This window comes from Rhineura floridana, chromosome 6 (assembly GCF_030035675.1).
Source record: "Rhineura floridana isolate rRhiFlo1 chromosome 6, rRhiFlo1.hap2, whole genome shotgun sequence".
NCBI lineage: Eukaryota > Metazoa > Chordata > Lepidosauria > Squamata > Rhineuridae > Rhineura > Rhineura floridana.
In genome coordinates this window covers 74,562,016-74,584,035 of record NC_084485.1, presented here as the reverse complement: position 1 = coordinate 74,584,035, position 22,020 = coordinate 74,562,016, and the positions used below count along the sequence as shown (strand labels likewise).

General features: G+C 41.9%; 2 protein-coding genes across 5 annotated transcripts in view; one reads left to right on the top strand and one right to left on the bottom strand.

Moving 5' to 3' along the window:
- The window catches only part of ITPR3 (inositol 1,4,5-trisphosphate receptor type 3), a 150,007-nt gene extending 136,456 nt beyond the window's left edge, over positions 1-13,551 (top strand). For 3 of the 4 annotated variants that reach the window (XM_061632412.1, XM_061632411.1, XM_061632413.1), the window contains 10 exons: positions 757-882; positions 1,815-1,987; positions 2,293-2,457; positions 2,898-3,090; positions 5,125-5,229; positions 5,718-5,842; positions 6,568-6,733; positions 7,667-7,827; positions 8,202-8,363; positions 9,526-13,551. In XM_061632412.1, coding sequence (XP_061488396.1) covers positions 757-882; positions 1,815-1,987; positions 2,293-2,457; positions 2,898-3,090; positions 5,125-5,229; positions 5,718-5,842; positions 6,568-6,733; positions 7,667-7,827; positions 8,202-8,363; positions 9,526-9,594 — 1,445 coding nt within the window. In that variant the 3' untranslated portion in view covers positions 9,595-13,551. Of the gene's footprint in view, positions 1-756; positions 883-1,814; positions 1,988-2,292; positions 2,458-2,897; positions 3,091-5,124; positions 5,230-5,717; positions 5,843-6,567; positions 6,734-7,666; positions 7,828-8,201; positions 8,364-9,525 lie in introns of those variants that run through there. The other variant, XM_061632414.1, reaches the window with a different exon arrangement.
- On the bottom strand, positions 11,382-19,709 carry LOC133387506 (ubiquinol-cytochrome c reductase complex assembly factor 2). Its single transcript, XM_061632415.1, has 4 exons — positions 19,492-19,709; positions 14,795-14,869; positions 14,132-14,201; positions 11,382-12,055 (listed from the first exon to the last, which is right to left on the bottom strand). Exons 1-4 carry the CDS (start codon positions 19,627-19,629, stop codon positions 11,961-11,963), a joined length of 378 nt encoding a protein of 125 aa, XP_061488399.1. The 5' UTR covers positions 19,630-19,709; the 3' UTR covers positions 11,382-11,960.
- Between the last annotated feature and the right edge of the window lie 2,311 nt (positions 19,710-22,020).

Here is a 22,020-nt window from a genome sequence, read left to right as displayed (position 1 = left end):
AGTGCTACCCTCCAACCCTAAGGAGGGGCCCTTGGCTAGGGCCCGACCTGGCCGCCTCCTGGTGCTGGCCCTGCCCCTGCTCATGACTACAGCCTCCCTGTTCCTCCCCCTCCCTCATTGCCCAGGCACATCCTTACAACACTCTGTTGCCAAGATGCAAGATTTCTGAATACTAGGAAAGACTGGCCAATCTGTTTAATTAAATCATGCACGTTTTACTTTTAAGTATTTAATCAGTAATGACAGCCCTTTCTTATCTGGCAGTGGTGGCAAAACACAGTCTGGTTTTGTGACTTTGTGCTGACAGAGCTGGTTAGGGGTGGCTAATCTGTGGCCCTCTGGATGTTATTGAACTACACCTCCTAGAACCCTCACCATTGGCCATGCTGACTGGGGCTGATGGGAGTCAGTAATATCTGGAGAGCTAAAGGTTTGCCATCCCTACTTTAAGCACTTGTTTATTAGTGGGGTTTTTTATAGACCAGAGAGGTAAAAAGAGGGAAATGAGGACATAATCCTGGACCAGTTGTGCATGCTGCAGTCCTGAAGTATGATGAGCCCAAAATGAGGGTTATCATTTGGAAATTATGTCCCAATTTCTGGCAATTGATAGTGTCCGCAACTGGGTTGAAGAAACATTTATTCCTGGCTCTATAAATAATTATACTGAGATTGCTGGGTCTTTGGGGAGTTCTGTGCTACTTCCTAAAAGCATATGAAATACATTCAGCTTTGCCTCCCCCTCTCTCCTCATAGGCAATCCACTGATGTACTGGTTCTCCCGCAGAATGACACTCTGGGGAAGCATTTCCTTCAACCTGGCTGTCTTCATAAACATCATCATTGCTTTATTCTATCCTTATGTCGAGGCATCCTCAATGGGTATATGCTCCATCATGCTTACTTTGATTTCTATACAACCATTGCCAGAATTGACTCGTCTCTTTTCAGGAATACTTTCTGCACTTGTATCCTCTGAATGAAAATAAAAAGCTTCGTGGGCTCTGCAAAGCTTCAGTAAACTTTGCTAACTAGGCCTTTGCAGCCAACTCATTGGCATTTCTTTACCTTGAATATGCTATCATGTGAAAACCATTAAGTGTTTATTTTTGGTGAATATTAAAAATAAAAGTCCTTTGGAAATAAACTTTCTGCATAATCATTGGCAAACCAGTTCCAAGTAAGAAGTCCTGTTCTATTTATATATTATGAGAGTTTTTGAAAACAAATACATAAAGATACTTGTGGATCTAACAGATGAAATGCGGTCTCCTAAAGCAAATGCATCCCTTGAGATCTAGCTACTTGGACAACTAGGGCTGAAAACAGTTAAGGCAGGATGTGGTTCACTTAGCACTATGCAGGTGTGCTGCTGGTAAATGGCTAACAGTGACTGTAGAGGTACAGGGTGATGACATATGGGGTTCATACCAGGCATTACCAACCATGTATTAGTAGTACACCTTCACAGTTCTGTGCAAGTCGCTCCCTACCGTGGTGCCTTAACCAACGTGTGCCAATAAAGATATGGAGCTCCCCTCCCTGTTAGTTGCAGTCCAGTGATGATGGTCATTTACTGCATTCTGCTTCACTTCACTGACTACTGTTATCTGACATGACAGGTAGTGGTGCATGTGGTGGGGCAGAGCTACTTTCCTGTCACCGGTGTCATTGTCCAGGTAAGCTGTAGTGACATCAGTGTTAGGAGGGTGGCTCTGCCCACCACACTGGCCGCTACTGAAGGTGACTACACAACAGCATATGTTCCAAACAAATGTCATGGCTATTTAAATAGTGAATTTGTCAATTTCCAGGGTTGTTAGATTCCCCGCTGATCCCACTGCTCTCCTGGTTTTTAATCTGCTTCTCCATTATGGCTCTGTTTACCCGACGCTATGGTGTCAGACCGCTCCTTGTGGCATTGATCCTGCGATCTATCTACCACCTGGGCATTGGACTCACTCTGAACATACTGGGAGCTCTCAATGTAAGTCACTTGGCTAATCTCAAGCCAGTTTTAAACTGCAATCTTACATATGCCTACCAGGGAGTAAGTCCCATTGGACTTTCACCATTAACTCCCCCCTCCCCCGGCTGTAGGTACTGGGACCATTCCTAGAGCTAAGACCCAGTTTCTTTGCCTGAGGAAATCTGATGGTAACAGATTTATATCAGTGTTAACTGAAAGCAGAAGATTGTTGACATAAAGCCAAAGTAGCATAATAAACACCACAAGCTCATTCCTGAAAGTAACTGCTTGCTCTCTTGCTCTGTTTTGTGATTGCTCCACAGCTGACAAATAAGATTGTGTTCGTGGTAAGCTTTGTTGGCAACCGTGGGACATTCATCCGAGGATACAAGGCCATGATCATGGATATGGAATTTCTCTATCATGTTGCCTATATCCTGACCAGTGTCTTGGGGATCTTTGTACATGAACTTTTCTACAGCATCTTGGTACAGTAATCTCTTCTGCGTTATTTGTCTGTTATATGCAAAATATTGCATCTATCTTTATGTCCCTCTAGCTAGCTGAGGGTGCAATTATTAATTTTTCTAAGTTGACCACAAAGAAATATGAATTACCAACTAGATTGTAGACTTTGGAACTGTCAGGCCAAACCAAAAACCAATTCAGTGTTCTGGGAAATTGCCAAGCTCTTGAAGCAAGAGCCTGGAATGGCCAGAGTCCAAAAGGCTTTCATTCCTTTGTAGATATGAGTGCCCATGGTTACTCCATTTATCCATCTCTAAAGTGGGAATATTGGTGCTTAGTAGAATGAGCAAATGAATGGCAATCAATCTTCTGGGAATAAAAGTTATAGGAATGAAGGACTGTCACAGAAGTTCTCTTCAGATCGATTCTATGTAAGCAAGTTATTTTTTTTCTATTTCAGCTGTTTGACTTGATCTACCGTGAGGAGACCTTATTTAATGTCATCAAAAGTGTGACGCGTAATGGACGCTCCATCCTGCTGACAGCCCTTTTGGCCCTCATCCTCGTCTACCTCTTCTCCATAGTAGGCTTCCTCTTTCTGAAAGATGACTTCATTCTCGAAGTAGATCCACTGCCCAACATCAAATCTAAAGGTCTGCTTTCCCCCACTACCTCAAGTTTAATATCCCAAGTCTTCCTTCTGAACAGGGCACAACAACACCTGTCTGTTCTTGGTTTTGATAAGCAAATTTTCACAGCCCAGTTCAAAAGTTTGTTTGATATGTTTCCTCAGAAGTAAATCCCACTGAACTCAGTAGGGTTTATTGTCAAGAATGTGTACACAGGATTGCAATTGTAGGCAATCCCCCCTCTCCCTGAGTGGCCAGCGAGATGGGGTGACACCCTTCTGATAGTGGTGTTGCTGCCTCTTGCAAGGATGGGGGGAAATGAGGCAGGCAGTGAGGCCTGGGCTGCACAGGTGGAGCAAATCTGGTGCTCTCATCAGTGTGCCCTCACAGCCCTGACCTAATCACCATCCTGCCCTGTCCCAGAAAGTAGCAGCGCCACCACTGTCGAGAGAGCAATGGCACGGCACTGCCCCATCATGCCAGCCTCTTCTGTTCTTCCCACTGAATTCAGTGAAGGTAAATCAGGTGAAATTGCTGCTTTAGCTTGAACTGGACTGTGGATTGGACTTGGATTTTTATGAACAGCATACTAAACGAAAAAGAATAGTGGTTTAAATATTAAAAATTCAAAGATTCAGTGACTTCAGAAGCAACCCAGTTGTCTTCACTGGAATTCATTCAATGACGCTGGTATTTCTGGAAGCCTGTGCATCCTCTACTGCATTACTTTAGGAATTAGTTTTTAACCTTGATTTTTTACTAGACCTTTCAACTAAGAATGAATAAGTGGTAAAGGGCAAGCTAAATCCTCTCTAGTTTTTTCATGCCCTTAAGGCTGGCAGTTTGGAAGTCTTGGCAGTTAGTGCTGCACTTAAAGGAGGTGCAACTTGAGACTTGTAGACTCTTGTTCATCGATGCTTTGTACTGTCACATCCCTTTGCTAGGGGAACGGAGTAAGGTCAGCTAGCAACAGAAATGCAGTGAGGGTCAAGTATACACATACTGTTTTAATAATGGATTAGGTGTCTTATAGGTGGCACTTTTGTGTATACATAGCAGCTTTTGCCAGCAAAATACTGCAACTGTGAAAGAACTGGCCTGCTGTTTGCATGTATTTTGTAGGCTAAAGTGGCAATGCAAAATACAACATATAAATACACCCTAAGACTCTTCTGTTCAAGTGTAATGGAATGTAGGTTTGGGTGGCTCCAGATGCTTCATATTAGGGGTCACCAACATGGTGTCCACGGGCACCAGTCTGCCTGCCATTACCTCCCAAGACACCTGTGAAAACTTTCTAAAAATATCCCCTCAAAAATCCACAATGTATGAGAGAGATTGCTCTTCCTGCTCAGTTCTTGTTTGCACTGGCTTGACTTCTCCTGCACTGAACATTCTCATGTTTCATTGGATGCCAGGATTAGATATCCACCCTCCTTTCTGTCCTGAACAGAGAAGACTCGCAAAGAACTTCTCTCTGTGTGAGAGTGCAGTGCTGGCTGAAGCAGGTGCATTCCCCCCCCCCCCTTTGGGATGTGTGTGTGCGTGAGAGATGCCTGCACCATTTTGTGATTCTGTCTCTCTTTTTGCTCTTTTAGATGTGGCAGCCATTTTGAGCTATACTACATTTGCACAGCAACAGTTTTTATGCTATGCCCTTGGTAGCCATTTTGTATGTGGCACCCAGAGCTTGGAAAAGTTACTTTTTTGAACTACAACTCCCATCAGCCCAATCCACTGGCCACGCTGGCTGGGGCTGATGGGAGTTGTAGTTCAAAAAAGTAACTTTTCCAAGCTCTGGTGGCACCCATGTCACTTTCTCAAAATTCCAAAGGTGTACCCCCGGCTCCAAAAAGTTGGCGACCACTGCTTTACAGTCACATTTGCTGCTAAAGAAATTTCAGTGATGATGGTGAAACACTGGATAGACCTAGAACAGCAAGGACAAGAACATGATGGGCAATACTTTTGGCATGGCTTCAGTCACAAAACACTTTTCTGAACTGTTTTGTAGTTGTTGTTATGAACTAAAATAGTTCCTGTCTCTTGTACTTCCAGGTACCCCTTTAGGGATGCAAGTAAACATGGACACTTTTATGGAGTCGTGCAGTAATGATAAAATTAGCTGCTCTTCTGGTGTTGCTAAGCCTGAAGCAATGGAAGGTAATTGTGGTGGCTGAAACAGCTTCCTCTAAGGAAGTGTGGGAGTGAAGAGAAATTTTGCATATTTTACCTAGCACCTTGACAGTGCACCTAGGATGAAATTAATCTGTGTCTCAGAAGTCAGCAGAAGCTTAAAATCTTCTAATTTCCTAGTTAAGATGCAAGTTCCTTTGTTGGTACTTATCCCTAGCGCCATAATGGAACAAAAAGGGCAGGTTCTTCTGGACTAGGGTCAGCTCTAACAAAGTAAGTAAAACACAGGAAGAATGTTGGAAACAGAGCTGTTGCACCTGGCTCTTGAAAGAGACTCCAATATTTTCTTCTACATCTTTGAAAAGGGGATGATTAGGCAGAACAGCCAGACATTTCTACCTGTTGTTAATGAAGCTAGGAAAGAGAGATTCCAGAATGTTGAAAGCTAACTTTAAGTTTGTTTTTGGGCTTTTTTGCTGCTGCTGCTGCTGCCCGTGCTTTTGCATGTATTCCAGAAGAGGATGAGGATAATACAGAGCGTGCCTGCGACACACTGCTTATGTGCATAGTCACTGTCCTGAATCATGGCCTCAGAAATGGAGGTGGTGTGGGTGACATCCTCAGGAAGCCATCCAAGGACGTGAGTTCATTTGGGAGCAAATCTATATTAAGGAACAGCTGGCTAAGAGTATAAACTAGCACACTAAAGTACCCGTTCTTCAACCTTGGGTCCCCAGATGTTGTTGGACTACAACTCCCATTGCTATTGGCTAAGGTGGCTAGGATTGATGGGAATTGTAGTCTGACAACATATGGGGACCCAAGGTTGAAGAACACTGTTTAAGGGTTTGGGCACCTTGTGGTGTGCGTATATGGTTTTTACAAGAAGGCCGTGATTGTGGCTTAGTTTTAATACTGTGACGAGTGCCTGCACAAAATACTGAATGCAGAACTCCAACATGTGAGCAAAACATGGGATTTCCCACCTTAGTGGCATGGCAGATTGCACACTTTGCTTTGAGACAGATGTCACATTTGTTTACATGCTTCCTTTCTTGCATCTCTGACAGACTCATACTTCCTCCTTTTTAAATTCAGATGATCATAATTTAGCCTTTTGTGAGATCTTACCATTCCTGCATTATGCAGCACACCTAATACAATCAATCCTTCCAAATGTTTTTCTCAAGGTTTACAATACAAGCCTATTCATTCTGTACTCACTGGAATGTTAGCAATTCATCATGCTTCTTCCTGCCTATCAAACTGTCTGGTGGCAATTTCTAGAGTGCAGCATTTGACATTTTTCAGCAAAACCCTGGAAAAGCTTTGCTTAATGACCATCCTTGTTTTTATATCCTAAAGGAGTCTCTCTTCCCTGCCCGTGTGATCTACGACCTCCTCTTCTTCTTCATTGTCATAATCATAGTCCTCAACCTCATCTTTGGTGTCATCATTGATACCTTTGCAGATCTGAGGAGTGAGAAGCAGAAAAAAGAAGAAATCCTGAAGACAACATGTTTTGTATGTGGTAAGTACCTAGAGAAAGTTTTTATCCAGGAAACTCCCCCATATATCCAACAAATATCCTACAAGATCATTGTCAACCTGACAGGTGTGGTCATGGGCAACTGTCCCCTTCTCTGATAGAGAACTAAATAATCAGGAGATGGTCTGAGGTCAAATACTGCAGAGGGTTAGCACTGGATAGTGTTATGGCTTGTCTGCAGCCCCCCCAGATTACTTGCAGTGCAAAAATATGTTGTACTTCAGCTATTCATTGGCTCACTTAACAGGTTCCAAAACACAGCAGGAATTTATCCCATCCCAGTACATGTAGACATATAAGCTTCATTGCTTCACTGTCAAAGCAAGATTTCACTTCCACTGGTCTGTGGACAATATTTATTTATTTAAAAGCATTTATACATTGCGTACGTAAAAACTCTCTAAGCAGTAATGGAAGACAAAAGGCAGTATCGCTTTCCTCTGTTATGCACGATATCACACCTTTCCTACTTCACACAACTGATGTTGATGGTTAAATTTCAAGAGGTCTCTTGAAGTGGTTATAACCTGCTCCATCCTGTCTTATATTTCAAAGCATGTTTTCAATTTTGCAGAGATTTCTTAAATAGTGCCCAAATCAGGCACACTGTCAAATTTTATTGCTCCGCTGTGAACATTCGGTGCAATCCATTCTGTGCTACAATCTTTTAGAATCAGATAGGAAAATCCCAAAAGGCTTTCTATTGCAGATCCCTGCTGTGATCATGACCGGCCATTCATCCATGAGTGCCCCACAAATCAACCTTTACTATTCATGTTTCTGTACACTACAAGTGGAGGGCAAGTGCACTAGAGAAAACTTTGCAAAATCAACCTCTATAATGGGACATAGGGAGGGGCACAGCAATTGCTAGTTGCTGTGTAGCCATTCCCCTTTTCTCCATTACTTCTTTAGGACTTGAAAGGGACAAGTTTGACAACAAGACTGTATCCTTTGAAGAGCACATTAAATTTGAGCACAACATGTGGAATTATTTATACTTCATAGTACTGGTGCGAGTGAAGAATAAGACTGACTATACAGGGCCTGAGAGCTATGTCGCACAAATGATAAAGGTATGTACTATAAAATGTGGTATTCACCCTTATCTGGCAAAATTTTCATCTTGAGAAAAGGCATTTTGGTGAAGAGTGTGTATTTATTTATTTAAGGTGCTTTTTGAGGTGATGCTCTATTATTATTTTCCTGGGAGCTCATAGCTTTTTTGCAGAATTACTTCCCCATCAATGGAAATGGCTAACTCATCCCACTTGCTCCAACTGGCAGGATTTATGCAAATTAGCACTACAATCTTTGACCTCGACAGGGGGACAACTGTCCTCTTTCAGGTTCTGACTTGCCTGCTCTGCAGTGACAAGGCTTTGGAGGAGTTACTTTTTGTTTAGTCATTCCCTCCCTTAAACTGTTTTTTTGGCAATGCCCATTTCAGAACAAAAACCTGGACTGGTTCCCTCGGATGCGAGCCATGTCACTAGTCAGCAATGAAGGCGAAGGGGAGCAGAATGAGATCCGTTGTCTGCAGGATAAACTTAATTCTACCATGAAACTGGTATCCCACCTCACATCACAGCTGAACGAGCTGAAGGAGCAGGTAACTTGAAACATCAAGAACAGGGATGTTTGGGGGTGGACTGCGTGTTTTCATCCAGACAAGACAGTCTGGCTATGAAACCAAGAGAAGCAGCAGCTTTTGGCACTTTCAGATATAACATTAGGCCACATTTGCTAGCCTCTCAACTAAATAACATACTCTGGAAAAATCACATGTTGTTATGAATGCAATTGCCTTTAGATAAAGCACAGAGCACTCTGGCAGCTTTCCTAGAAATACAGGGATTGCTTTGAATTTTGTGTGAACTATCCAGAGGGTTAAGGAGCGGTCAATAAACGTAAAAATAAATACATAAAGTGTCAGTGTCAGGATTATAATTCACTATGCAGCTAGCCTCCTCCCAGCCCTAAGTCTCCTATCTTCATATGCCAAGTACACAACTCAGCTCATAGCCTATTTTCCTCATGTTAGTTATTTTTGAACTGTTCTATAAAGAACTTTTATTTAGTGGAAGCTAGCACCAGGATGTCCAACAAGATTAAATGTTGAGGACCATCAGTCCCAAAAATATCATCTGCCTTTAATTGAACTCCCTGTGCAGCATATGTGGGGAATCTTTTTGGTCTGGAGGGCCAGATCATTACATCCAACTGACAGGTGGGCAGGACCACCATGTCATAATGAAATCAAGTGATTTCTAGGTGGGTTTTCCCACCCACCCAAGTTAGCCCAGGAGCAAATGTAACAAACTAGGATTGAGCTCCCTGCTTTCTGCAAGGTTTGAGTGCATCAGCCTGATCCCTGTGGGGAACTAGTTGGTGCAGCTGAACTAAGCAGAATTTAATCCCAGCTCATCAGCTGGCATCACCCACTTAACAGGTGGGTGTGTTTTTAGAAAAACAGCTTCAGGGGCCAAATTGGAACCCTTGGCAGGCCAAGATTGGCTCATGCACTGGAGGTTCCCCACCCCTGCAATTCAACACATAGCTCAGGTTAGTATGGGTATATTCTAGAGGATACACATGGTTCATGTGGAGTGCCAATGAACTGAGTACCCTCCAAAAAGGACCGCACAATCTTTAACAACATGCAGGTGTTTGTGGTAGAATGAAACAGTTGTAAATTTGATAAATTATTATCTTATGAATTCAATTGGAAGAAATGAGAATTCTCTTTTAAATTTTCCTTTTTAACATTTCAGATGACAGAGCAAAGGAAGCGAAGACAGCGGATGGGTTTTGTGGATGTCCAAAACAGCTTGAACCACTGAGATAGTAAAAACAATTTCACCAAACTAAAACTATAATATACATATGCACTTCCTGAGGATGGTATTTGGTACAAAGAAAGCTGATTGAAGTCATGATGATTCATACTGTGGAGTACCAGCACCATCTCCTGTTCATCTCCAGTAGGGCTGATTGCATTTTATTCAACAAGAGACCGGAAGGTGACAGCTAGCAGGATGTGTTGCTTCATATGGATTAATAGTTTACCATACATTTGGGAGCTTTGTTGCTCCTTATGATAACTGTTGCTACAACGGGTTATCTGTCTCCATGCACTACATTTTAATGGCTTCACAGCCAGGTGCAAATAGGATTGACACTGTCACTAGCAAGTAGTAATTTGCTATATTTTAACTTATTTTAGAAGAGCCCATGAAATTCAACATATATGAATCTCTCTTTACAAGCTTGTCATCTCAAATTTTCTGGAGTCACTGGGATTTTTCTTCATCTCTAGAATCCTATTTAAGCAGAGAAGAAATTGCACAAACATTTATTTTAACACTTCAACTGAAGATGGGTGGCAGATTTCATTTTTGGGAAATGAAATTGCATTTGCTTTCCATGGAGAGACTTTGTCAACATTAGTGGGAGATTGCATGTTCATGCTGCGCTGCGAAAGAGCAATCTATTCCCCCCCCTTCCCCATACAACAGGTTGGAAGACAGTGCACACCATGGCTTTGCTTGTAGACAATTAAATGGTTGTAGAGTAGGAATATTTCAGTTGGCTAATGCAAGGTACCAGTAATACAATCATCAGAATGGATACTGAAGGTCCCCTGAATACAGTTAGTTACATAAGTAAGGGGGTGGAGATATAAAGGGGGGGAGGACAATATTCCAGAGAAATGTCATGTAACAAAATATATTCCAAACTGCAGCATTAAAGGCCTGGATGTGAATTTAGAACAGCCTATTCCAACCAAATATCTCCAGATGCTCTGGACTATACCTCCCATTGCCCATTCTGGCTTGGACAGTTGGAGTCTACCACCATGTGGAGGACACCAGCTGCCAAAAAAGGCTGATTTAGAAGTTCCCAAATCAACACATCCTTCCTCAAAGCTCCATTGGACTGCTGTGTAATATGAAAAAAATGGCAAGTTGTGCTTCAACAGTTGGATTACAACTCAAACCTAACGGCAAATACAGTGAACCAAAGGGTTATTAGTTACAATTCAAGATTGGTCTGTAAGGGTTGCCACTTTGTTCAGGGAGATAAGGGAGTATGAGGAATGAAAAATTTCTTGCTCCAGCCCATATAAGCCTTTCCATTCCTTTTGCCTTGACCAAAGCAGGGCATGCCTCAATGGTACATATTACTGCTGTGCAGAGATTTAAGAGGAGAAAAGGATTTCACTAACTAGGAGTGCAACTTTGCCATTTCTCTTGCTCTAGTATGTTTTACATTGTTTAAATTTTAATATGAGAACTTCCTTAAATTAATACACAAAAACCAAATAAAATGGAAAGGAGAAGGAATAATTTCTTGATATGCTTGCTGGTAAACTGCAAGCTTGTCAGACAATCATGTTTGAGTAGTTTTCTAAAGAGCTGCTGGATTAGTTACATTCTGCTTGGCACTGAAGCCATTTAAGCTAGCATTTCAGGCATGTCCTTTTCTGCAGGTTTTCCTAGAATGCTCTGACAGTACCTGCTAAGCTTACCACAAGATTCCAAGTGTATGGAGGCTCATTCTGAGCCTTCTGTGCTAGAAGGTCTATTGATCCTAGCTGTTTTGGATTGAGAAATAAAAGTAGACACTGTTTGTATTGTAGGGGATGGTAGACAATTTATTTTGGGCAGCTTATCTACTGTAACCCTTTTTTTACAGCACCTGGCATTCCAATAAAACCACACGAAGTCATTAAAAGGGAGTAAGACAAGGCCACACCTCTATCCAGTATAGTGTCCATATTTGGTTGGGAATATTTTCTTTGAACTCTAAAAAGTTGTGAAATACAATTGCACATCAACTGCAAGATGATATTCAACAACATATATGCCTCTCTCCAAAGAACACAGAAACACCTAGTCTAAGAATGGCAACCATGTCACCACAGTGTTCTGCAAATATATCTAAAGACTTCCTAATATCCTCTCATAAACTAATTAACCAAGTGGGGGACTTTCTTGTCTCAATCCAGAGTAGCTTCTCCCCACGTGTTCATCAATACCCAAAGCACTGTCCCTGAAAGACAAGCAGTTTTGAGATGAGATGCCAAAACCATCTCTCTTGTTTAAGAAAGTTCAACATCATCATATGTAAGCAAATGGAAAAAAAAACTTGTTTCATAAAGCTGAAGTAAAGTGTTTTAGGAAAATCTGTTAGGGTGAAAAAGTTATCATTTGGAATCTTCTTCAGAATTCTTGGCAGAGAATTTTTCACGTAACTTTGTCCATTTTCCTTTCTTTGCTTCTTCCATCTGTTTCAAGCTATCTGCAAGGAAGGGGTGGGGGTGGAAAAAGGAATATAGTTTTCATTATAAAATATATTTTCTAACTGTTTCTTCAAGAGGCTACTTCACACAATAACATGGTTATATATGCATGTTTACCATCCTGTACACACATGAAAGGGACCCACAGTCAATCCTAGCTATCTGGCACATGTGCAGTTCATATGGCTGAACACTCACATTAATTGTGCACAGGTACTCCATTTAAAAAACTATAAGACGTGAAGCAGCCATTCATTTCCATTTAAATAAATTTTTGTTCCACTGCCTGGGGCAGACCTGTTTTTTTTATTCTTAACAGTACAAGCGGAGCTAGCAAAAACTAGCATTTTACACACTGCAGCCAGAATAGAAGCCTGCAATAGCTGTAAGACACTTCAGAATTGTTCAAATACACTGTTTCCATAAAGTCTCTGTGCAGATACATAGTTAACTAAAATAAATCATACTACAGTATAACAGAAAACTCTTGAACTGTAACAAGTAAAACCAAGCAGAGAAAGAATCTTCGACACAGGATAATGTGCATTTAACTTTAACTATTCTTGCTTGTATTTCTTGGGCCCAAAGCAGAACCCATTATTTATTTATTTATTTATTTTATTTAATTTATATACCGCCCTAAGCCCAAGGGCTCTCTGGGCGGTGTACATAAAATAAAACAGTCAGGAATATATAAATACAATAATACAATAAAATCAAGCCAACAAAGGTAAACAAAAATAATCAAACAGCAGCAAAATACAACAATACATATAATAAAACGCATTAATGCAGGAAGGTTGGAAACCAACAAAACCTGTTGATTACTGTTGTCTTTCCTACACTAAATGTCTGTCGGTCTTTGTCTGGGTACATACCCTCCCTTCTTCAGACTTGTGTGTCTCATGCGCAGGGCAATTAAACACTGAAAACTTGTATCACTGAAAGCCCTATTTCTGTCCTCACAGGATTGGAGCCAAAACAGGGTCACTGAGAAGCAAAAAGGTATTAGCATGCTCAGATGGACCCTGAAGTATGCAATAGTACGCAATTCAGCTTTACTGGATATCCCTGAGTTCTAGTGTTAAGAGGGAGAAAAACTTTTCTCTATCCACTTTCTCCATACCATGCATAATTTTATACACTTCTATCAGATTGCTTCTTACTTGCCTTTTGTCTTAACTAAAAAGCCTCAAATGCTATAAATTTTCCTCATAGAGGAGTTGCTACATCCCCTTGTTTATTCTAATTGCCCTTTTCTGAATATTTTCCAATGCTACAATATCCTTTTTGAGGTGAAGCAACCAGAACTGTACACAGTATTCCAAATACAGTCATGCCTGACTTGCATAACAGCATTATGATATTAGCAGTTTTATTTTCAATTCCTTTCCTAAGGGTCTCTAGCATGGAATTTGCCTTTTTACAGCTGCTGCACACTGGGTTGACGTATTTAGCAAGCTATCCATTACAACCCCAAGGTCTCATTCCGGGTCAGTCACCACCAGTTCAGACCCGATGAGCATGCATGTGAAATTAAGATTTTTTTTGCCATGATGTGCATCACTGTATAGTTGTTTACACTGAATTATATTTGTCATTTTACTACCCATTCATTTAGTCTGAGAAAGTCCTGCATGAGCTCTTTGCAATCCCTTTAACTACACTGAACAATTTAGTATCATCAGCAAACCTGGCCACCTCACTGCTCACCCCTAACTCTAGATAATTTATGAACAATTTAAGAGGATGTATTCTCTAGACTGGATTTCTTACCTCCTTGGGACTCGAAATCCATTTATTATGGTGTGCCACATTCCTCAAGCAATGTTACTGATAGTCACTAACATGAAAGACTGGATCCAGCTGGTGCGGTGTAAGCACCTTTAGCATAATATTTTGCTCACAGGAAGGCTACTTATGGGAAGAAGGGAGTCAGTGGCAGGAAACTCCAGTGCATAGAGCAGAGAGGATGCAAAGGGCAGCTGAATCATTTCCATAAGCTTTCTGTCCCATCACATCGGATTTTGAGAGCAGAACAGCAAAACTGATGAAGCAATAGCTTGCCTAGGTACCTGTTGCAAGGATTATCTGGCATTCTTCTACTGTCACCCCAGTAAAGCTTGTATCTTTCAAACGTGGATACTATACAAACAAACAAAAAGAAAGTTACAAATCTAGCACAGCCTTCTGTTTCTCCTGAAAATGGTGCTCTTCTATTCTCATACGATAGCAAAATTGCACTGTGAAATAAATTTACTAGGTGCTACAGAACTACCATGCTCACTGATGATTCAACATACATAGAGAAAGCAGCATTTCTGAAACAGCCTAGACCGGGGTGGCTAACCTGTGGTCCTCCAAATATTGGACTACAACTCCCTTTAGTCCCAGCCAGCTTGGCCAACGGTCAGGAATTATGGGAATTGTATCCTAACGCCGCAGGTTAGCCACTCCAGAGTGAACTGGTTTGCTTTTTCCAGAGTAAAGGCTCTGCAATAGGCAATGTAGTAAACTCCAGATGCTGGGACTTCAACTCCCATTATTCCTGACTATTGGGCACACCGCCTAGGGCTGATGGGAGCTAGAGTCCAACAACATCCGGAAGCCATCACACTGGCTACCCTCCACTATAGACAAATCAGCAGAGTCTCCTTAGTATTAGGATTACAAAACAGAATCCAGAGGCAGCAACTGGATTACAGCACTGGGTAACCAGACATGGCAACAGGACTTACCTTGTTTTTATAATAGTTGGTATGGATTCTGGCTAAACTCTCAAATATTTCATCGCAAGTCCCTGGATCAGAAATCTGCAAGACAACAAATAGAGTGAAATTATTCCTAGAATCATTGAGTTGGAAGGGGCCTATATGGCCATCAAGTCCAACCCCCTACTCAATGCAAGAATCCAGATTGAAGCATACTCCAAATTAAAGCATAGACTGTACACAACACTTGTGTCAGACAGAAATTAGAGGAAGTCATTACATTAAAAAAATGCAAATCAGTTTTGACCTCATCTATTCAACAGAATCACCAATGCACTCAGAAGGCTATTTGATCTACATCCCAGAGACAAAATCTATCCATGCATCAGCCCTCCCACAGATCAACTGATGAAGTTCAGAGTACAATATGAACACATGAAGCTACCTTATACCGATGTGCCACAAAGAAGTGTAGAAGAAACAGCTGCAAAATATGCCAGCAGAACACTGAACAAAAGCAGAACTTCTTCACTGGGCACAACCCCATTTAATCCAAGATCATGTCTCTAGCTGTGGCCAAGATACACCAGATAAGTGGAAAGGAGACTCGTGTGTGTGTGTGTGTGTGTGTGTGTGTGAGAGAGAGAGACAGACAGAGAGAGACAGAGAGAGAGACAGAGACACAGAGACAGACAGAGTCACATCTAATTTCTATATTCATTTTAAAGGTTTATACTATTGCCTTGGTCTTCTCAGTGACAGGAAAAAATTCTTGGAACAGTGTTTGTGTGTGAATAAGATGAATTGGGGGGGATGGGAATGTGACATAAACTACAAGAATGATATCTGGTCACTTAATGCCCAAAGCAATCCTCTGTTGTATGAATTATGCAAGTCAGATTATGAAGGGCCTTCTCTTCCACAGCACCAGATACTGGCCAGTGCTCAAATCAAGAAAATGGGGCAGACTGGCTGCATAATCTCAAGTTTTACATATTTTTGTATTCATACTGAAAACTCCTGATAGTGCTGCAGCTATCAAGTGGGAAGCAGAAATAGCTTTTCAAAAAGAAAAAAAAATACCCCAGCACACCTCGTTATACCTGAATAAAACAGACATTAGACTTGCAAAGTACCTTTATAGCTCTGACTCTGTTCTTTATGCATTCCTCCTACTATTTGCCAGAAAATTTCTCTTTGCTATAGCAAGTATTTTATACATACAAATTGGTATCAGCGCTGCAAGCATCAATTTAAATTTTTCAAAACCTAGTGGCAGTTTTGGAAAATTAGTGTGGGAGTCAGCTGCTCTGAGCACAAAAGGAAAGGAAAAGCACTTTCTAAAATGCATGCAGCAGACAAAAGTAACAGCACAATTTTGCTCTGAGGATGTTCATAAGATGTTGGCTCTCTTAAAAACTGTATGCCTGGCATAAATTTAATTCATTAATACTTGTAAAGTACATGCTTTTCCTTTAAAGAGTCCATTACATGTTGATGTATTATCACAATGCATACAGAGGCATGGCCCAGGCTAAGAACTGCCTCCAATACATTTTAAGTGCTGAACAAATCAGGTGCCTTGCAATCAAGCAAAACTCAAGACCACAGAATTGGTCTCCATCAGGCAGATAACTTGGCAAGAATCCAGTACAACTTGATATCCTACAAACGAGATGAATCCATTTTTGAATTGGCACCAAGCTGGAGTATAGGGGAACCTAGCAATCTTTGGCCCTTGGCCGCAGCACATAAAGAGGGCCATTCCATCACTCAGCTGATATGCCAGCCGCCATTTTGTTCCTTCTCTACACTGTTTCCATTCAACCTAGTCATAAGTACTACATAAGATTAAGAGCTCGTACTTGAGTTTGCTTATTTTCTTCTTCCTTTCTGTCATGTCTTTTAGATTGTAAGCTTCTGAGCACAGACTGTCTTTGTTTTAATCTGTGTTCAGTGAATAATTGTTACTTAGTTGATCTGGCCCTAACCTCAACCAGCTGAAACAAAGAAGCAAAATGTGCCCTGGCAGATATAAACAAACTGTGAAAGAAGTCAAGACTATCAAATATCTGAAAGGTGTGAACTATTAGAACAACAAATGGAATGGAAAATTAACAAAGTTTAAAAAATTGAATAATTAAAAATAAAACATGATGGTAGAAACATGAAGGAAACTAACACAAAGAATGCTGTTATCATAAACAGAAGTATGCAATATAGGTAAAAATGTACAATATAACATAAAATGTTCACAATCATAACAAACTGAATAAAAACCATATATGGATCAAACTGAAATGAACCTATGCATGGCACTTAAAGATATGTGATGGTAGTATGTATAATCCACTAAGTGCATTACATAGCTGCCTGTCATAGAATTCCATATTAACTAAGAAAATTCTTTTACATATACCACCAGTAATTATTTCATAGCTTAACTGCTCTATTTGTCATATACTAAGCAATTTCTAGATCAAAAATTGGTGAATTCACAGGTCACTGAAGAAGGCTTAAAGCTGAAATGCACCTGGCAGGAAATAATCCAAATTGTCTACTGCTGAATAGCATCAACTATATAATACACTTAGATTCTTAACCTCTACCACCTCAAGGCTCACTTCATATTAAATTCCTGAAAAGAAGGAATTTCCATGTAAAAAATAACATGAAACCTATTTGTAGAGCACTACATGTGATGATCATCCACATGGGCTTTTTACTGAATGCAGTCAAAAGAGGGAATTTCAACATGTGTAGCTCTTCTCACCACTGCATGCCAAGACATACCTGTCAAAAATACTCTATGTAATTATTCAAGAGACAACCTTATCCTTCTACACCACCTGGAACATCTAGCATGTTCACACAATGGTGTCCTTAGAGTTAGAGATGGGTCGTTGTGTAAAACTATTAGAATTCAGAGAAAACCAAAGTCTACAAAAATCACACAGAAGTCACAGTGAGTAGCTTGGGGATAAATTAACTAATTTATTTTAAGTATTTTTAATTCAACCCTTCAATCGTTTAGTCCTGCATAAAACACTTTATCCATTGCATAAAATGCTTTGATATCATAATTACATTTATATCTTTATTACATGCCTATAAGGGAAGTCAGTTCCGTGTTACACAAAGAGAAAATGAAGGTTTAGATTTGTCACCCACTTACAACAGGAATTTTTCATGCTAAGGGGAAAGAAAACAGTGAAGGAATTTGCACATTAAAACCACAATCACACAGCACAACCCAAACTTCCCTCCCACTGCTGGTGCTTTACAGAGCGGTGGGACTACTGCCACATCCACAGCCCTTCTGTGAAGTGGCCAAGGGGGAATGGGGTGGGTGATAAGACTGCCGCACACTGTGATTGGGCCTGGACTGGGCCTGATGCTGATATGCAGTGGCAGCAATACTGGCTGAGGATCCAATGGATTCCAGGCTGGCTCAACCCTGCCCCCTCCCCACTTCTAGAACACCCCATTTTGGGACCTTCTGCTGGCTACTTCCAGCAGGCATTGTCTCAGTGGTCCTCCAGCCCATTCAGCTTAGTCTCCCTAGCCTGGCACAAGTGGGGTTTAAGATTCTTCTGCCCCTTGATACCAAATCCCATTAAACAATGAGTGATGCTTCTAATTACTAACTTTTTGACATTTAGATAGTGTTTTCGGCTCTAAAAAGCACTTCACATAAATGATCTTGTAAACTTGATAATAGCAGCAGGGTGGTCAGATACACAGAGGCAACTCTAACACAAGGCAAAGTGAGACAGCTGCCTATGGCAGCAGATTTTGAGCATCATGAAAGGCAGCAAATTGTTATTTATTATTGTATTTTTACTCTCAGGAAGGTGGAGAGGTGCTTGTGTGGTTTTCTGCCTCAGTTGCCAGCCCTATTAGGAGACTGAAAGAACTGGACATGTTTAGCCTTGAGTAGAGAAGACTGAGGGGAGACATGGCAGCACTCTTCAAGTACTTGAAAGGTTGTCACACAGAGGAGGGCCAGGATCTCTTTTCGATTATCCCAGAGTGCAGGACGCAGAATAACAGGCTCAAGTTGCAGGAAGTCAGATTTCAACTGAACCTCAGGAAAAACTTACTGTTAGAGCAGTACAACAATGGGGGTGGGCGGGCTCTCCAACACTGGAGGAATTCAAGAGGCAGCTGGACAGCCACCTGTTGGGTATGTTTTCAGTTGGATTTCCGCACTGAGCAAATTCCTGCACTGAGCAAAGGGTTGTCCTTGATGGCCTTACAGACCCCTTCCAACTCTTACTATCCTATAACTTGCTTGGCATTGGGTACTCTGCACCTTCGCTTCACCTCAGGCAGCAACATGTCTTTGGTAAGCCCTGCAGATACAAACGATGGGGTCCCTGCGCCTTAAAAATTGCATGTGTGACAAATCCATTCTTTTGCCCAACTATTCAAAGAGGAACCCTACCCTCTTTTGAATCTGGTCACCCTGGCAGAAGGCTTGACCCACACCAGGGACTCCTTGATTTGGGACTCAGGCTGTAATTCTATGCACGATTGCCTGGGGAGTACACACTGGGGCTCATTTCTGAGTATATACACACACGGACTTGCGCTGGAAGTCATTACACTACATAATACCGTGCACGGGACAAACATGCTGCATAAATAAGCGTTAAATGATGCGGCGGCGCGACCTTCCTCTTTTCCACCCTCCCGCCGCCCAGCGGGAGGCGCAACCCCACCTGCGTATTTTCTCCCTCGCGGAAGGCCTGCGCCACCCGCTGCCGCAGAAAAGTGCCCAAGTCACGCCCGCGCTTGGTCTCCTCCACGGGCCATTCCTCGCAGAGCTTCAAGAAGCGCCGGTACCGCGTCACCGCCATCTTGGCAAACGCCTGCACTACACCATTGGAGGGTGAAACACGTGATCCTGGCTATGCTAATTGCGTCGTTAATATTTGTATCCGGGGCGGGGCGATTGACGCGCGCTCCCGGTATGGCTATAGCGGAAAGCAGATTGTACCTGCGCAGATGGAACAGGGACTGTCAGACTAGAAGGACCGGAGAGATAAGAAAATTAGAGTGATAGGCCTCTTTGCATGGATACGAAATTTCTGAGTTTCCATTTCCGAAATGGAGCGCTGCCCACTGAAATGAATGGAGAAATCTAGAATTATACTTCAGCTGTAATTTAGCAGTTGGGTGTCCACCGACAAACAAAAGACAACGGCAAGGAGAGATCGTGATTCTTCTAACTCGGGACTAATTGAGCATTTATAGATGAGCCCTGCCAATGCAAATTCCTATACAAAGGCTGGCCATCATCCCGTAGTGTAGGTTGGAACATGTCTAGATTGGAATGTGTCTGGCTGAGACCAGCGGTTTATGACAGCACTGTAACGTTGTTAACCGTTAATATTGTAGGTTGGGGTCGGTCTAAGACTTGCTTAGATTTCTAGCCAAAAAATTCACCAAACAAGGCACCGCTCCATTGACTTGCATGCATACAGTTTGCGTTTATAAATGTTTAAAAACTAGCTACGTTTGTTTGTTGTAATAAGAAATAAGACCCAAGTTGTAAAGATCCTGTACTCCTGTCTTTGCTATTACTTTTGTAATTTCTTTACCTGCCCAGTCACAGCTATAGAAAAATCCTATATTTTTCTATGGATTTCTATAGGCTCACGGTTCCGCCCCGTGGAGGCGGAGTGAGGAGGAGCCGATTGAAGCCCGAAATATGATTACATATTACTTAATATTTTTCTATCTCTTTGAATATAGGAGGAATATTTCGCGCATGCGCCTTTTGAAATGATGCTGATAGGTTGGGGAGGCGCTCGTAGGTTTACGTTCGATTTAGTACTCTCCACGGCTAGAAACAGTTTGGCGCGAATGCGGCAGAATTAATGAAGCGCAATGGGTCTGCTTTCTTTTGAGTACTGGCTTTGAGTTAGAAGGGCCAATGGAAGTAGAAATTGAACCCAGAATTACTTTTGCTGTAATGGGTGCATTTTGTGTAGGCTAACTGCATTCTAGGGTTGCATCATGCTGGACTACATTGTAGGATTGTTGTATTTCTTAGGAGTCCAACTTAACCTGCTTCCAACTTGCAACATTGTAGGGCTTACTTCTTCCACTTTAAGAAACCCAAACCTTCTCTGTAGGGATAATAAATATTTGCATTGCCTGGGAAATTATAAAACATTTAAAAACTCAAGCCAAACCACGGGTTTTCATATGGAAATAAGACCTTAGATAGAGCCTGTGTTAAGCAGTAGTGTAGTGGCAAATTGAGAAGTTCATGGTCCCTTCATGAGTCACCAGGATTGGCCTTACAGGCCAAATCTGACAGGAGACTGGGGGCACCCACCTGTCAATAACTTGACATCATTATCCAACCCACTTACCAAAACCCCTTGCAGGGGGTTCGCAAGCCACAACATCCTGCTGGCAATTAGGTGTTTGAAGTCGCTGCACATGGGGCATTGTTAGACTTGTGTTTGGCGCTTCCCGAAGTGCTAAACATAGAACTACTAAAGTGGTTGTTCCTCCCCTCCCCTTGGGGGGTGGGAACAAAGAAGCTGGTATTTTACGGGCATTGCTGCCTGCAAGAAAGGTACCTCTCACAGCTGATCTGCAAAAAGCAGGTTTCTTCTTCCTGTGTTTTGCATATCAGCTGGGAGAAGGACTTCTGTCTCACCCATGATGCCTGTAAATCACAAAGGGCATTGCTTGACAAGTGTTTCTTTCTCCTTGCACAGACTCACTGCAGCCAAAACAGGATGCACGGAGAGAGAGAGAGAAGAGAAAGAGAGCTAAGGAGTGGGTGGAGAGTGAAGTGAGGTGGCATTTCCTCACAAAGAAGGGGCAAAGGAAGGCTGAAGGAAAGGAAAAGACTGCCTGTAAAATACAAGGGGAATTGCTTGTAAAGCAGTTCTCTTCCCCTCAGTTGTGCTTTCTGCAGATTGTCTGTGAGAAAGTGGGGGGGTGAGGAAATACAGAAGAGCAAAGGGCTAGGAAGAATGAGGTGCCTGTATTTTACAAGGGGAAGCAACCTGCTGTCTATCAGCTGTGAGAAGGTGTTCTGTTTTGTGCAGTGATGTCTGTGAAACACCCCCACTCTGCTTAGCCCTTTGTCTCTCTCCCCCACCCTCTACTTTCTCCCAGACAATCTGCAAAAAAGCACCATTGAGGGGGAAAATGCTTTACAAACAATGCATCTTGTATTTTACAAGCAGCCTTCCTTCCTTCATCCCTCTTCTCTGTCAGAAAAC

Excerpts from the sequence above, each read along its gene's own strand:
- LOC133387506 (XM_061632415.1), bottom strand. The coding sequence starts at position 19,629 with ATGGCGGTGACGCGGTACCGGCGCTTCTTGAAGCTCTGCGAGGAATGG. Across the intron at positions 14,202-14,794 it reads CCAACTATTATAAAAACAAG|TATCCACGTTTGAAAGATAC; the intron begins GTAAGTCCTGTT and ends TTGTTTGTATAG. Across the intron at positions 12,056-14,131 it reads CCAGATAATCCTTGCAACAG|ATAGCTTGAAACAGATGGAA; the intron begins GTACCTAGGCAA and ends CCTTCCTTGCAG.